Below are 18,122 nucleotides of genomic sequence, written 5' to 3' on the forward strand. Positions count from 1 at the left end.
CAATTCTCCAATCAAATAGCAATCGTGCTTTTCCAATCAAATAGCAATCGTGCTTCTCCAATCAAATAGCAATCGTGCTTCTCCAATCAAATAGCAATCGTGCTTCTCCAATCAAATAGCAATCGTGCTTCTCCAATCAAATAGCGTTAGTCCAAGACTAGCTTTTTTCTTCCGCGTGTGTACTATATTTTATCATTTCCTAGTATATAGTTGCTGGCCAAAGAATCGCTATCACATTATTGGCGTGTATAAAATGTGATTAACGTGATTTATGATTGAATGTAGGTATGCTCGGAGACGGTGTGTGCGGTGTATCTTGACATTTAATGCGGTAATGATTTTTAATGAAATTCTACAACGTCGATTATGTTGTTCTTTCAGAGACCATGAAGAACCTGTGGGCATGGGGAGCATTGTTGTTAGTGGTGCTTGGCCTTCACAAAGGTAACCAACATAACATACGTGAAAGTTGATATGAGGTCTACCTGTAGTACTGGTAAAAGCAAAAACACGGATGCATGGACGGATGGAGTGATGAATAAATGGACGGATGGATGGATGGAGATGGATGAATATATAGATATATGGATAGATGGATGAATATATGGATATATGGATAAATGGATGGATCGATAGAAGAATGGATCGATTGTTGGATGGATGGATGAATTGTTAGATGGAGGAATAGATTGTGAAATAAATGGATGGATGGATGGATGTGTAGATGGATGAATGGATTGACAGATGTACGGACGGACAAACGGACGGACGATGGATGGTTGGACTTAAGGACCAACGGACGGACAGATTAAACAAACTGGTTTTATGCAGATAGACAAATTTAAGGCTGACGTATTGGCGGTTGACCTTGTGGTAGAAAAAACACAAACTTACTTTATGACATTGTTGCTTGCACGTAATGCGTAATTTAACAAAGAGAGAGAGAGAGAGAGAGGAGAGAGAGAGAGAGAGAGAGATGAGAGAGAGAGAGAGGAGAGAGAGAGAGAGAGAGAGAGGAGAGAGAGAGAGAGAGAGAGAGAGAGAGATGAGAGAGAGATGAGAGAGAGAGAGAGAGAGAAGAGAGGCGAGATGAGAGAGAGGGGGGGGAGAGAGAGAGAGGGGGGGGAGAGAGAGAGATAGATATTATATGTTTATCCAGATTTAAGTACGTATTTTATTTTCAGTATTTGTCACGAGTTGCACTGAAACGATTAAAATATTGAATGTTTTTTTCGAAAAACAAGCTTATATCAACATCAAATCAGTTTTTTATGACCCCGGATCGAAAGATCGAGAGTATATTGTTGTTGACCTGTCTGTCTGTCATTGTGTCATTGTGTCAGTCATTGTACGTGTGTGTCCCAAAACTTTAACCTTGGTTAAAGTTTTGCAATAACTATGCAATATTGAAGATAGCAACTTGATATATGGCATGCATGTGTATCTCATGGAGCTGCACATTTTGAGTGGTGAAAGGTCAAGGTCATCCTTCAAGGTCAAAGGTCAAATTTATGGCTTCAAAGCGGCGCAGTAGGGGGCATTGTGTTTCTGACAAACACATATCTTTTTTTCAGGTTATGTTCGTATGTGTATAAAATGAGCTTCTTTCCACGCGTGCTTGCATTTTTACCCTATCATGCACTGCTTTAAATGAAACGTAATTTTATTTCTCTAACTGAAGCACCTTTAGAAAGAAATTTTACATTTCCATGACCATGACTTTGGTTGTCGTAATTTTCGCGCTTTTCTAATAGTAGCTTTTGCGTGTTGGAGTAAGGCATTAAGAGTTCAGTCTCATAAGTTCTTCTAAAGGTAAATGCAATCATTTTTATATCGTATTACTATGTGATTTCAATAAAATCGACAAACCAAATCGTATCGATTATACCGATAAAATGACATTTTTCGCGGAAATAAACATGCATTTTTTCAGCAAACATTTTCAAGTCCCTCTAACAGTTTAAACAATTTATCATAACAGACACATACGTGTACATATATACATTCATTTTGCTTTTTCAACCTTCTCAATTTTAAGTAAGAAGAAACACTAACCAATAACTTGTTTGTCTGTGACATTGCACAGACTACTTTCTGGTACAGTTTTGTGCCATTCGCGAGACCTACACCCCTCTGAAGGCCCGGATGAGAAGATTGAAACACTTCGTGGAGAATAACCGCCAGCACATCTTCTATTTAGTCCTCATCTACGGCATCTGCGCCGGACTATTTGCGGAGCGATTTTACTGTATGTTTATGCGCATTTCATGTTTTATGTTTGAGTTATATGCACTGTCACGCAAAGATTCTTTAACAACGATATAATCATTGTTATTTAATGTATGCATTCAAATAGAAAATACGAGGCTAGTTAAGGAACTTTAACAATACAGACAGTATTAGTGGAAATATCGTTTGTATAAACACACTAGTATTTAACGTACCGGTAAGAAGTGCCATGGTAAATGTAAAAAAAAACGTTATCTCAAAATTTATGCACAATTCAATATAAACAATATTATTATGTGTAAAAAATCGCCATCATTTCTCAAGAGCTAGAGCAGATCTTGAATCGACTAGCTCAGTTGGTAAAATGGCTGGAGAACAAAATTTGAGATTCGCCTTCTCTATGCCACATTATTTCTGTGAGGATAATTGAACTGTCATTATTCCCCTATATCTGATTGAATTATTGCAAATTACACTTACAGGCGTAAGTGCGTGCACTAAGACATGGTACACCAGGTAACCCAGGAAAAGTATGATTTGGGTAACTGACCACTGTGATATGAATGGAATACAATTTACCATTGAAATAACACAATCGTGTTTGTATTGCCAATCTACACGGTGGAGCGCGAGCACAGCGGCCTACGGGCGCTCATGAGCTACGGTATCAGCACGACGCGGGGTGCCGCTGCCGCCATGTCGTTCTGCTTCTCGCTTCTGCTGGTAACCATGCTGCGCAACACCATCACCTTCCTGCGGGGAACCTTCCTCAATCTGTACGCACCCTTCGACTCCATCGTCTCATTCCACAAGGTCGTGGCATGGACCGCGCTCTTCTTCACAGGTACCGGAAGTTATCTTCTCACATTATATCTACTTCACATGTACCTGAAGTTATCCTGTATTATTGTTACTACTTCACATTAACTGGAAGTTATCATGTCCCATTCTTACTGCTTCACATTATCATATCCTGTCACATTATTACTACGTCACATATACCGGACGTTATGCCGTCATAGTATTACTACTCCACACTAAACGGAAATTTATCCTGTCACATTATTACTACTTCACAATAACCGGAAGTTATCGTGTCACATTATTACTATTTCACATTAACCGGCAGTTATCCTATCAAATTATTAGTACTTCACATTAAACGGAAGTTATTCTGTTACATTATTGCTACTTCACATTAACCGGATGTTATCCTGTAACATTATTACTATTTCCCATTAACCGGAAGTTATACCGTCATATTAATACTACGTCACATTAACCTGAAGTTATCATTTTACATTTTTACTACTGCACATGAATCGGAAGTTATCATGTCACATTAATAATACTTCACAATAACCGGAAGTAATTCTGTCACATTATTACTATTTCACCTTAACCGGAAGTTATCTCGTCAGATTAATGCTACTTCACATTTACCGGAAGTATCCTTTCACATTATTACCACTTCACATGTACCGAAAGTTATCATGTTACTTTATAACTACACTAAAATCGATAGGATAACAACAAGTCGTATTGCGGGTATATTACACTAACCAGATATGGTTCTGATACCGATACATATCTAAGCTACATGTACAATGTTATGAATTGCTGCATTGGGAATCAAACTGCGTACTATATCTTTGTCCTAAGTATTTTAGTCCAAACAGTAAAGCCAAAATGTGTTATAAAATGCATTTTCTAAAAAAAATACGAAAGTCATTGATATGTATGTTCATGATAGTATTTTTGTCTACATACTGTATGAAGGTGGGCGCGCTTCTGATCTGCATTGTCTGTTATAGCCGTACACGTGGTTGAATACGGGTTTAACTTCTATCACCTAGCAACGCAGCCGACCAAATACCTGTGTATCTTTGACACCATCGTTTTCCGGTACGAATATGAGAAATTGAAACAATAGTCTTCTGAATCTCAACTTAATTTTTTTTTACTCGATCGATAGACAAATATAGTAAGGTTATGTGTTTGCTGTGAAATAAATATGTAAAAAAATAATTGAATACCTTGATATATATTCTGTTTTACGACCCCTTAAACAATGTGGAATTGTATAGTCCCAAAGCTAAAAGTGCTTGTCAAATTATTTATGCAGAAAACCCCCATCCCTCCCGAATATTATATGCCATATAGTTCACTAAGGTTTCAGAGAAGAAAAAAAAGGATAATATTACTACATAAATTATGTACCCTCGCGTAGTGACATTTTTTACCATAGCGGCAAGTTATCAAAACATTATGTAGAGGACCTCGATGTGAATATACTTACCTAAAGTAAAACGTCGGCTTTATGGTTTAAGATGAACAGATATTTGTACTTTATAAGTCAATATAAGTACTTTAAAGTTAGCGTACTAATACATTATATATTAACATTGTTCCGTTAAGGGATGAGTCAGTTTTTGTCCTAGGACATAATGTTAGAAACCTTTGTAGAATACTACTTCTACATCTGGATTTTGAGGTTTCAAAGATGTTATTTTGCTAATGGTCTATATTAATGAATAGTATGTAATAGAATATCTAAGTTAAAAAAAAAATAACAATTTAACTAAGGATAAAAAACCTGCTTATTCATAGCTTTGTGTCAAAAGGGCACAATGCCAACAAGATTGAAAGTTCTACGTTCACATATCGTCTACTGAATGTAATAACTAGGGTAACTGACATTTTGTGAATTGTTTAGGAATGCATATTTTCCGACATTTTCTGAAATACAGTAAGAGCACTTACGTTATTTTTGCATTCAAAATATTTCAGTGTTGAAATTGTGGTAACTGCTCCTTTCTCAATTGTTTATTGTTTTAAAAAATACATAACAATTTGGAGTTTTGTTTGGTTTTTTAGGTGTTATAATAATACTAATCAGAAAATTTGAATACGAAAACATGTTTATTATTTTGATAAAACAGTTTTTTGCTTCTCCTGAAAATATAACAAAATGTCAGTAACGCTACTTTTTACATTCAGAAAAGTACATGTGTTCGTAATGTCGATTTCGAAAATTTGGTAAAAACATTATTTTTTCCAAAAAGGATGACTTAATATTTTAACAGTTGATGTATGTCACCTTAATGAACACAAAAATGGAAAAAAGTAAAAATGTACAATAATGTCAGTTACATGACTTATTTCATTTAGTAGACGATATATATATATATATATATATATAACCCATTCAGACAGACGTACAGACGCCTATGGTGTCTTCAGTATATCCCCCCTATAATTCGAAACGGGTGGAATAATACATAACTCTCTCTGATGCCTTTTATCAAACCACTTTATTTGACACCTCCTTGTTGCATTCCTACTCACCAGACCTGCAATTCGGTGTATCAGCAACGATATACAAAGATCACTTCAAAATCTTGACGTTACTTCTTGTTCTTATTGATAATCCGTTTTTTTCAGTGTTTGCTTGTTAATTAACCAACGCCCCTTTCAATGTCAGTTGTTTGAAATGGACCCGTGTATGAAATGGAAACAAGACAAACCCCTGAGTGAATGTTATATTTCGCTATTTTTCAGTGCCGATATACAGCCTACGTTTAATTTCTGGTTCTTTGGGAACCCTACCGGTAAGTTTAAGATTATCCATTCTCCGAGAACATAATATGTAATGTTCATAATGAAATATGTCATAGATATATATTTAGTGTGCTATTTGCTCGTGTGTTGGAACTTTTTACTCGTAATGTACGCCAAATTTATATGTATTTGAAAACAAAGATCGCTGTATTAAATAGTCAGAAATAACTTTGTCTATTTGTTTTATATTGTTTACACATGCACTTATTTTGTGTGGTATTTTGAGCCAATCGTAGCAATGTTCCACACATTACTAATGTACGCAATTCAGTAAGCTCCATACGGAAATCTGCACTAAGTACCTTGATGATGGTCAATTGTAAGTCAAATGATTTCTGTTCATGTAAGGGTTACATTATAAATCTGTTAACGAACACGTGTATAATCCATTTTCTTGTCAAGAGACATACGCAATAAAAGTGAAGTCTTTAAAGAAGGAATTGTATAGACTGTGTTTTAACATTCCCCATAAGGAACTTTGTATACAAACCCGGGTTTGTACCATGGATTACCACACTCTTTCAACCGGTGGTACGTGTTGCAGGTTTTACAGGGCTGCTGCTGGTGGTCGTGATCTGTGTTGTGTACGCCACCTAGACGGTCCGCAGACTCATCTTCAACGCCTTCTGGCTCTCTCACAAGGTAGGCGACGCGTACAGAGTCCGCAGAGCGCGTAACGATGCATTCATTCTCAAACGCAAGTGCTCATTCAAATTATCGTGCACGTATTGAAATATCTGTGTTATAACTCACATATCGTTTTACGAATTTCTATATCCATGTTCTAATTATCATATCGGTGTTATAATTCACATAGCCGCGTGTGGTTGTTGTATTTATTCATGCTCTTGTGCTGTAATTTACGTATCCGTATAGTTGTGAACGTATACTGTAATAATTCACATATACGTGAACTCAATAAATAATCCGTGTACTTATCCACATATCCGTTTAAATGATATTATTTCACACATCTGCGTATTTATTAAGAAAACCGCGTACTAATACACGTATTCGTGAACTAATTCCAATATCCGTTTGCTTATAAACATATCAATTAACTTCTTCACAAAACCGCGCATTCGATCCCATATCCGTGTTTTAATTCCCAATACCCATGTTCTAAACATATGCGTGTAGTTATCATCGTGTTCGCATACTTGTTCAATAATGCATTTTTTAAACTAAATGTTTGTTTGATATTCCAGCTTATCGTGATAATGTACGTTCTCACGATCCTGCACGGTGCCTCGATGATTGTCCAGAAGCCGACGTTCTACGTGTACTTCGTGGGCCCCGCTATCTTGTTCACCATCGACAAGATGTTCAGCCTCTCTCGGAAACGGATGGAGATGTCCATCGTGAGAGCCGAGAATCTCGCGTCAGGTAAGATGGCGAGAGTAATGTAAGTGCGTGATTGTGCGAGAGTAAGCATGCCATGCATGATTGCGTGTGACCTTATATTGCTTTGTAAACGTAAGGGAATATGGTTCGGAACCTTATGGCCAATTAAATGACGTACCATTCTTTCCCGCCGGTGTACACTGTCCACTACAATGCACACTAGCTGGTATATTTGGATTCTCGCGCAAACTAAATCACCTGTGCTCTGTCTAGAAAGATATTGATATTTCAAAATGTTACTTCGCAAACCTTCGCCTATATAGCTGTTTATCACATCGTCCCGTAAAAAATAATTTGTAAAAACTTGAGATCCAAACACGTTTTATCCCAAATAACTAAATACAGTCTGAAAGTTGTTAAAGTTCCACCTTTTAGAATCGTATTTTGGTTAATGACTGGTGACAATAATAGGCGAGCCTCTGGTTACAGACGTTACCATCATCGAATTCAAGAGACCGCCCAGGTTCGACTCCAAGTCCGGCCAGTGGGTGCGGATAGCGTGCCTGCCCCTGGGCTCCAACGAGTACCACCCATTTACCTTGACCTCTGCACCCCACGAGGACACCCTGTCGGTCCACATCCGGGCAGTCGGGCCCTGGGCTATCGCCCTTCGGAACACCTTTGACCAAGAGTATTCGAAGGAGGCGAATTACCCGAAGGTAGATCGAAGCCTTGATTGCTTGTTTCCGTTCTCCAATTCGGATGTGTAGTTTAAAATGTATTTATTTAGACATAAACCACATAAACACAAGTCAATGTTTATAATAATCATAATTCAAACTCTGTTATAAAAATGCGACGTAAATTGTATATCAACATATAACACAGTATTGTATATAGTACCCGTGTTAATGAGCAGGCCCGTAGCCAGGGCTTTGATTAGGGGGTGCGAATTGTTGCCATCGACGATTGTTATTGAGCAACGAAGTGGCGAAGGGGTTATGTGCGGGAGGGGATGTCCCCCTCCTGCAATCGGGGGTTTTGGAGGTTCTTCCCCTAGAAAATTTTAAAATGAAACGTAAACTCCTGCATTCTGGTCACTTTTTAACTGTATTTAGAGACTGAAGTTATAGAGCATTTTTATATGAAATTTCACTTTCATTGACCATACTCAGTGACTGATCGACATGAATATGATATAACATACATGTATTCCCCACCACGTTTTTCAATAACCACATTTTTTGATCGAATTTCAGAAACATATAACACTTAAGACTTCATTAAGACCCTATTACCACAAACTATTGGACCTATGGTCTCAAAGTCCTTAACAATGTATACCAGCACGTTGAAGAAGATGTACTTATTTGCCCCTTATATGCTCAAGATCCGTCACAGTTGATGGACATTAAACGTTAACGTCCACCTGATCATATGCTATAACGCTTTAAATTCATTACAACAACTGTTAAAGAGAAAGACATTCCTAGTTTAAAGTTTGACATAATTATAACATTGTGGATGTTGTGTATTTGGAGCAGAACAGTTGCCATAAAGTGTTGGTAAGCTACAAAAATACCATGTTGAGCATAGCTGATATTTTTGTTGCTTGAAAACCTTTAAGGGGATCCGAAAATGGTTGTACGGGGATATAACAAAAAGACAACGCAGTCTGTCGACAATGCTGTTCACAATGTGTCATTGTTATAAATCGTGGTATAATGCAAATTATTAACCAGTGACTCATTAGTCTTCGGCAATAGTCGAAGGGTGTCCTTTGATTTAAGTCATTTCCGGAAACTGACATAACATTCCGTTAACAATAATCTAAAATGTATTTATTATCTATTTTATTTTTTATCAGATTATTTATTCAAGTTAATCAAATTGTTTTTCAAGCCATTTAGATAATTGTCGAAAAAGGTTATTGGACTGGGAATTCAACCCACAAAAGGTAGGCTTCATCATTTTGTTATGTTATCTATTAAAGTTATAGCTTTAACAGACATTTATTGCGATGACAAAAGTGACAAAACAATTATTTAGTATCAAATATCTATAAATAAGTATCGATTTTATACGGATCAGAGTGCCAAGTTAATCATTTTGCATTATACAGAAAACAAATATTAATTTATAACAAAGATTCCAATTCGATTTTGCGGACCGGCTTCTTAGATTTTCTCAAATTTTTACTGTCAAAAATTCTATTGATTTTTACAATTCTACGGTTAAAATTGTAAATAAAAATCACGCGCTATCTTGGAAATTACTTAATCGAGAAATTAATTATATGGTGACCTGTCGATTGCATATTGAACACAAAATTATTTTAACGCTAAAATACAAAGACTCACTGGGTTCTGTAAAATAAATAAAAACGGTTTTTGCGTCAAATAAAGTAGGGTGCAACTTATAGTACACTTTTTTTACTCGTCAAAAAAGATTGGGTGCGAATGCACCCAACGCACCCCCCCCTGGCTACGGGTATGAGGAGTGCAAATAAAACGAGTTAGCATCGACGGAGCTTAACAATGATTTATCGTTCAAATACGCTTATATCAAACCATTCAATTTTAAGTTCTTTTGACTTAATTTGTATTACTAAGTGTTATAAATTCGTAGAAAAAACGCTAATAAGAAGACATTCTCATCCGTAATGGTTGTATAGAGCTACATTAGACAGCGAAGAATTTAGTTGATTTTTATATTTAATTATTGCGCGTTTAACACGCGTTTTCGCGAACTTTTAGGAAAGAAAATCAAAACATTGGTTACCGTTAAAATGTGTTTACATGTATAGTTGTCATCGTGTTTTTATTTAAAAACAAAGTCTTGTGTCGAATAACAATTATATAGTAACAATGTTATACTAATCTCATTTAAACGAATGATTGGGTATATTTATGCAAAACAGAAACATACTAAAGCTGAAGTTTATACAACGGATTGTCCCACGAACGTATCTGATGTTTTAATATGCTAATACTCATTTTACCCTCTAGCTCTTTCTTGACGGCCCGTATGGCGCGGCAGCAGGAGTGGTACACGCACGACGTGTCCGTGCTGGTCGGGGCCGGTATAGGGGTCACACCGTACGCCTCAATACTAAAGGACTTCGTGCACATGACCTCCATCAAAAACACCTACAAGGTGTCAGAAGGTACGTGTCAGTGTGTGTAGTTAGCCTGTCTTGAGCGCACCGAGAATTTTCCGTATGACCATCGGACGCTTTGTTTGTTGAGTTATGGTCGATAGTTTGACATAAAGGAGAAAACATTAAGTTTTTAATGTCCGGTGTGAATCCACTACCCCTGTACACTGTATATTCGTTTGATGTTTCATGCACATTACTAAATATAAGATTGGGTTTGGGCGAGGAATAGAACATCAGACAACACGTTCTTGCGCCAGTGTGTCGAAGCTAGACCACGGTCCCTTCAATAGGTGTTTGATATACGGTTAAATAATTGAGCAACTCATTGGGTAAAATCTCGTTCCAGCTTAGTCTCCCTTTGCACAGACTTATCGGGCAAGACGCTGTTTTCTTTTACGGAATATTTCGTTGATAAAAAGTGTCTCCTAATCGAAAATCCAGTCTTGGTGCAAAGGGTCTTCTCAGATTATCATATGCGGACTGTTCATGCTAATCTCGAATCAGTGAATTTCTATAGTACAAAAATATAAGATAACCACGTTAGTATTTGTAGTTATTTTGTTATGTTCAATGACTATATATATAAAACGTTATGGTCACGTTGTGTAATCTAAAGAACGGTGTATAATATAACAGGAGTATAGCAATAGGATGCATACATCTAATGAGTGGAATATTTACGTTGCTTCGCACCGATGCACATTTTTTGAGATACCTTATACAAATAAAATAAAGATCTCTGTCCCAGGCGCCATGAAATCGAATTTAGCCATTATTCCTAGAACTGTACATGTTTCAGTTATTTTTCATCTGGGGTCACCGAAAGTCAACGTCACTTCGAGTGGCTGCTCGGCATCCTGAAGGAAGTGGAGGCGATAGACACGAAGGGAATGGTCTCCATTGACATATTCATCACGCAGTTTTTCCAGAATTTCGACCTTCGCACCGCCATGTTGGTGGGTACAGTACTTGTTTTATACGGATTGTTCAAACAGCAATCGGATAGTAACAATTGTAACAATACAATAATTATTGGCGTCGCTCTGGAGAGCGGCGACTAGTATGTAATGCATTTTTTTTCGCTTATGGGAGGAGCAGTTATTGTACGGATCAATGTATATATTTTTGTTTCAAGAATATCTTGCATAGTGGTGATTTTTTGTTTAAATTAGTGTAAATAAGTACTGCATTTGTGCCTATTATATTTATTACAACATTTATTGCCAAAGATGCAAAGTTAATTCTTTTAATTAATAGCTAAACACAGGGACTGGGCACTAATAAAAGATCACAGGGACTGGGCAAATACGCGAACCGGTGAAACTTTAAATGAATAATCAACATTTTTGTCTGAAATGACAACAGTCGCCGTGGTGAAGTGGATGAGGTGTCCGCCTAGCGATCGGGAGTTGTTGGGTTCGGTTCCTTCCCAGGCGGGGAGCATTTTGTTATATTTAAATTATTTATTTATTTATATATTATATATATATATTTATATATATACATACATATATATATATATATATATATATATATATATATATATATATATATATATATATATATATATACATATATACATCTACATACATACATCTACATACATACATATATATATATTATATATATATATATATATATATATATATATATATATATATATATATATATCTATATATATGTTTGTATGTAGATGTATGTATGTAGATGTATATATGTAAATATGTATATATATATTTATATAAATATATGTGTATATGTGTATATGTGTATGTATATATGTGTATGTACATATGTATATGTATATATATATATATATATAAATGTATATATATATATATATATATATATATATATATATATATATCTATATATATATATATATATATATATATATATATATATATATATATATATATATATATATATGTATGTATATATGTATATATGTATATATGCATATATGCATATATGTATATATGTATATATGCATATCTGTATATATGCATATATGCATATATGCATATATGCATATATGTATATGTATATATATACATATATATATTTTTTTATTATTTTATTTTAAATAGCATTTAAAAAAACTAGGTTTTAATGCGACCTAAAAACAACGTTGCACATTTTTTTTTTTAATTAATGTATGCCGCGTGGTGACAACGTTAATTAAAATTTCTTACATCTCTTAAATATCTTATAAAAAAATACACGTGTTTTTATATTAACAAATAAATGCAAACAACATATCTATTTTGCATGTATTTTGTTGTTGTTTGTGGTTTTCTATCATAGGCCCTAAGTACTATCCCTACCACATATAGAGCGCGAAGCGCGACACGTATTATTGATTGTAACAATGAGTTGTGATAAAGTATCGAGCAGGAGCTGTGTCCCAGCAACCTGTTTTCCTAGAGTCAAGCACTCCTCGGAGTTTTTTTTTAAGAACCACATATAGAGCGCGAAGCGCGACACGTATTACCATCCAGGTGGTATGAACCCTTTGGTATGGACTTTTTTAGGTGACACTATCAATGCGCATTTTGTGAGATGAAGCAGATTTTTTAAAACCTACACAGTTCTGTTCCATTTATGAACATTGCATACGGATGCCAGTAAAAAAAGGAAACCAATGTTAATAAAATGAACTATGGAATATTTGGGGGTTGCAACACAAAATCATAGATAATGGTTATTTTGGGGTTATAACACAACATCATAGATAATGGTTATTTGGGGGTTATAACACAACATCGAAAATAATGGTTATACCAGTATCTTTTTCTATTTTGATTAAAATAATCGGCCAATATATTTATATTTACAGTAGAAAGAAAATCGTTCCATGTAACTTCATTGAGTGCCTTTTACACTAAAATTCCCGACGCCCTTTGATGCTTTGCATTAATACTTATCTTGTATACTTATCAATCTCATTCAACTTTAACGCATTGTATTCAACAATAAAATACGAGAAAGTATATTTGCAAATAGCGTTTTTCTGTTTCCGTATCATGCATGACTGCTTTTTCGCCGTAGCTGTTTAACCAAGCGTTTCACCTTAAATGGCCTTTACATAACGCCAACAAACCCGAATGAATGCACTCCATTCCATTGGCTGATTTGAGCATAATCCTACGTATCATTGGACAAATTACCGGGGCTTTGTAGTATGGGATGTATCACTATTCAGTGTAGGGAAATGCGGAAAACTCTCTGCATGTTCATATTTGTCCACTTGCAATTACTCATTACCGGTGCATTAAATCCCCAAGACTTACAGGGTCAGTGCTGGGTCAGTAAATCGTCAGGGGAAGACGGAATATACTATTAATAAACGCATTATGTTGATAACACAGTATTGGTTTCAAGATTTTAAATGACACGCATTTTAAGGAAAGAAATTAATGCAATTTGTAAATGCCATTTGTCTTGCACTGTGAGTCAAAACTACAGGAATAGTATAGGGTCCATGATTGAAGGGAAATCATTTAATTATCTAAATACACATGTTTGACGTAGGCGGTAAGTCTGTCTTAATTTTTTTCCTGCAAGCCACAATAGGCTACCGACATTTGCCAGTTGCTTTAAATAACAAAGTGTGACTTCAATTGTATTTCTGAAAGTATTGTGGTTTGAGGTTCCATTTACACGACGCAATGAGTTTTTTTAAGACCCGCTTCATTCGAAAATGGGATTTATGCATTATGCTGCCAACGTAGCTCCAGTCCAGCCTTTGTCGTCTTTTCAAGATATGCATACTTAGGACGATACTCAGGAGATACCACGAAATCCTGCGTTCTTTTTAATGTCGGAACGCGTAGCAACTGCGCACGCTGGGATTGAGCTACGCTGGCCGCACATTTACGCATGACGCGAATGTAGCAGTATTATTTGAAAGTGTGGAAAGAAAACTGCGTCTTAATCAAATATCAAATGATTCGATGACAAAGAAATAAATGCACAAAAGCCACGCGATGGGACATATGATGTGAAATTTGTTTCTACAAACACTTTTAGGTTGTTTAACATACGTGCACTTCATGACAAACATTTCATGCGGTGGATATGAGACTTTTAAGTGAACAAAGGAAACAAAAATACTTAAACCTTGGGTTTTAATTTAATAACTTAAAAAAATAAATTATCTACCTTTAACAAATAAATTATCTACTTTTTTCTCAAAGTCAGGATATACGCCGAGTATTTTTTTAGAAGATATTTCTTGTTTGAATTTACAAACGTTCGAACGGTTTCTTCACTTATCGTACTTTTGAGTACAGCAATATTTGCTCGAAATAAAACAGTTCGTAATTTTTATTGCTTTAAAAGAACACAATGTCGTAAAAAGTTCATTATAATCATATTATAATGGAATAGTTCAGCAGTATGGTCTTACGAGAACTTGTATCGGCGTCGGGGGTTGTGTCAAGTATTAATGCATTGGATTCTGTTCCTCTCTAGTATTGTGATAAAACACATCCAAACTCGACTGCTAGACGTCTTCTGAACACCAACCTTACGTTATATTCCATAGATTCAAGTACGATTCGCTATCCTTTAGAACGATCATAAGACTAATATTTAAGTTCGTGAAAAGGATTTTTTACAATTTGAAATAATTGATACGTGTATTAATGATGTTCATTTTCGCCTTGAGCATATTTTTACAAAAGTCGCTTTTTTGTTGGAACGTTTTTTTTATATCATCTATAAGACTAGTTAAAGAAAAATGGTGCGAAATTAATGACAATTACTACAACAAGCTAGCGTGAATACAAATATACTACATGCACGAGTTGATAAGAATAATAATATTACATCGTAATTGCTACGGATTGTTAGAACTAGTATTCTAAAATTTGTTTTGCAGGAAAAACAAAACCGTCTTTACAAGAAAATATTTTATATTATAACATGACCTACGCTCCAGGAGTGAAATAACGTAATGCTCAATTTTGTTTATTACACGGGTGTTATTACACTAGTTATATAACTGTGAAATGACGTCATTTTTCTTGACGAAATGACGTCATTATTCCAGCGAATTTCTTCAGTTAAACTCTTATGCAAAATGAATAAACGGTGAAAAGAGCATAACATAAAAAGAAAATTTGTTGGTCATGTTATAAGTAGAATCTTAGATTCCTGGTCATTTTGTATTGAATTTATAATACTCGTCATCTAAATAAAGATAAAAACTCGACAAGCCTCGTTTTTATCTTTATTTAGATGAATCGTTTAAATTCAATACAAAACGACCACTCATGCAAGATCATATATATAATAAAATGGTAGACTTTTACGACTTACATTTAATGTATATGACAAGGGTCATTTATACGGGAGGCGGAAAACTACAACGGGCGAGGCATGGTGAGGGGTGATAACCGCAAAAAAGGGTTAGGGTAAGGGTTAGGGTTAGGGTAAGGGTTAGGGTTGGGTTTAGGCTAACCCAAACCCTAACTCGACCCCTTACACTAACCCAAACCCTAACCCTAACCCTCTTACCCCCCCTTGCGTAATACCATACCATGCCTCGCCCGTTGTAGTTTTCCGCCTCCCCATTTATACAGTGCGCTTATCTGATTAGCGCAGCGTACACGCGCTTCTCAGCTAGGAGGTCAGGGTTCCGCTCCCGTCACATGTGAGTTTGGTTTGTCGTCATCATACCCGATACATGTATATGGTGCTTCCTCTTGGCTCTCCGATATTCCACCCACAATAAAAACCATAACCCAATTAAAGTCCTTAAGTAAACACTAAAAAAGTTGAAAATAAAAACTATACTTATAATTCGCCCTGCCTTTCCGGAGTCATAAGGTAGGAGTGCTGGAACACAATGTGGGTCATAATAAAATGAAGCCCCTGGTGGTAAATTACATAATGTACTTCGCAATAAACATACACTCATTTATTCAGTTCTTATATGGTAAAACAAAGTGACATTACTTTTTCAGTATATCTGCGAGGAGCATTGCCAAGAACTGTCTGGCGGGAAGAGCGTGTTCACCAGCCTGAAAGCCAACACGCACTTCGGTCGCCCCCACCTGAGCAGCATGTTCAAAACCCTGCCTCGTACACACCCTATGGTAAGTAAAACACCAAAACCGTCCATCGTAAATACCCTATGGTAAGTCAAACACCCGGACCGTGTAAAGCGCACACCCAATGGTAAGTCAAACACGAAGACAGGTGTTCGCACACACCATATGGTAAGTCAAACATCCGGATCATGTATAGCGCACACCCCATGGTAAGTCAAACACCAAGACCGGTTTTCGCACACACCCTATAGTAAGTCAAACACCCGGACCGTTTATAACCCACACCCCATATTAAGTCAAACACCAAGACTGTGTATAGCGCAAAGCCCCTCGGAAAATCAAATTGCAAAAGCATGTATCGCTCAGATCCAATGGTAAGTCAAACACCTCGTCGTGCATCGCACACATCCAATGGTAAGTCATACACCAAGACCGTTATGAATATCGAATTTAATTGTTCACGAATGAAATACACGCTTCTTATTTGGTAATACTTTATTTAAATTATAGAAATGTACAGCCCAAATACCATCATACATATATACATATAAACATAATAATAATAAGCGTAAGCATCTTATGTTATCGGATAACACATACAAAATCGGGTAACTATAATGTATTGTACATTAACATACAATTTTTATGGTAATCGGTTTCAGGTACGTAAAGTGGGTGTGTTTTCATGTGGCCCACCTGGTGTCACTAAAAGCGTCGAACGCGCATGCGTAGAAAGCAGCAGAAGTACAAAGGCCTTGTTCGAACATCATTTTGAAAACTTTTGAGTCTTTGAAGTTTTATTTAAAGTGTTAACGGTGACTTTAAGACGACATTTTCTACATTCGGACTTTTGAAACTTTTACCACCTTTTGGTTGTCAATATAATCGTATAATGATTAGTAGATAAATACATGTATCGTTATTGTGCGTGAAATTTTATACGTGCAGTAAAAATAAGTCGTGACCCGTTTAAGAAAGTATTAAGAGTTATGTGTTTTTTTCAAAATGATCATATGGCATATCTTAACAGGAAAAATGTTATTAATTCAATATAATATTTTGTCAATTTGTTTCGATGCTTTTATGTTCCGACGATTTATATAGTAGCCATATATTAATTCGCAAATGTTAAATTCAACATTTTTTAGTGCATATATGCATATGCCTTATGTAATTTTGTCATGAAGCTGTGATTTAAATCAATTAAAGCGCAAACTTCTTTCCGCATACTTTCTTCCTTTTATTTTTTTTTAGAATAAACCTATAGATATATATAAATATATCATTCGTCATTCAAGCCAGGGTTGTGAACTATTGTTATGTTTTTATTATAATCATGTATAGTTTATATACCGCTATCATAGTGCTTATTTAAACTTTTCATCTGATAAATAAAACAGAGATCAATTCCCAATAAGTGTGTTTGTTTTCATTGAGTGCGTACCTGTTTAACCTAGACTTTGACCTTTTGGAATGTGAGATTAAATGTTCAAGAAATTACAACCAGGAGGCCCAATTGAATCAATGAACACACAGTTGTAAATAATACCTGCTGATTACCTTTGTTTTCGGGTCTGACCTCTAATGAAACCGTTCAAGTATGCAGGTTGGAACTTTATTAACCTTAGTTGTGTGAATATGATTACCAAATAACACCGAAGAAAGTATTAAAAATATACTTTTGTTTATGTATCAGAAACAATCCTTGC

General features: G+C 35.6%; 2 protein-coding genes across 2 annotated transcripts; both read left to right on the top strand.

Moving 5' to 3' along the window:
- The first annotated feature begins 2,726 nt into the window (after positions 1-2,726).
- On the top strand, positions 2,727-4,162 carry LOC127859606 (superoxide-generating NADPH oxidase heavy chain subunit A-like). Its single transcript, XM_052397106.1, has 2 exons — positions 2,727-3,073; positions 4,044-4,162. Exons 1-2 carry the CDS (start codon positions 2,884-2,886, stop codon positions 4,160-4,162), a joined length of 309 nt encoding a protein of 102 aa, XP_052253066.1. The 5' UTR covers positions 2,727-2,883.
- A 1,626-nt stretch (positions 4,163-5,788) lies between these two features.
- LOC127860670 (dual oxidase 2-like) lies at positions 5,789-17,500 on the top strand. The gene is made up of 8 exons (XM_052398908.1): positions 5,789-5,840; positions 6,395-6,492; positions 7,059-7,236; positions 7,684-7,913; positions 10,203-10,360; positions 11,154-11,310; positions 16,327-16,458; positions 17,076-17,500. Exons 3-8 carry the CDS (start codon positions 7,071-7,073, stop codon positions 17,196-17,198), a joined length of 966 nt encoding a protein of 321 aa, XP_052254868.1. The 5' UTR covers positions 5,789-5,840; positions 6,395-6,492; positions 7,059-7,070; the 3' UTR covers positions 17,199-17,500.
- The last annotated feature ends 622 nt before the right edge of the window (positions 17,501-18,122 follow it).

This window comes from Dreissena polymorpha, chromosome 15 (assembly GCF_020536995.1).
Source record: "Dreissena polymorpha isolate Duluth1 chromosome 15, UMN_Dpol_1.0, whole genome shotgun sequence".
NCBI classification, from domain to species: Eukaryota; Metazoa; Mollusca; class Bivalvia; order Myida; family Dreissenidae; genus Dreissena; species Dreissena polymorpha.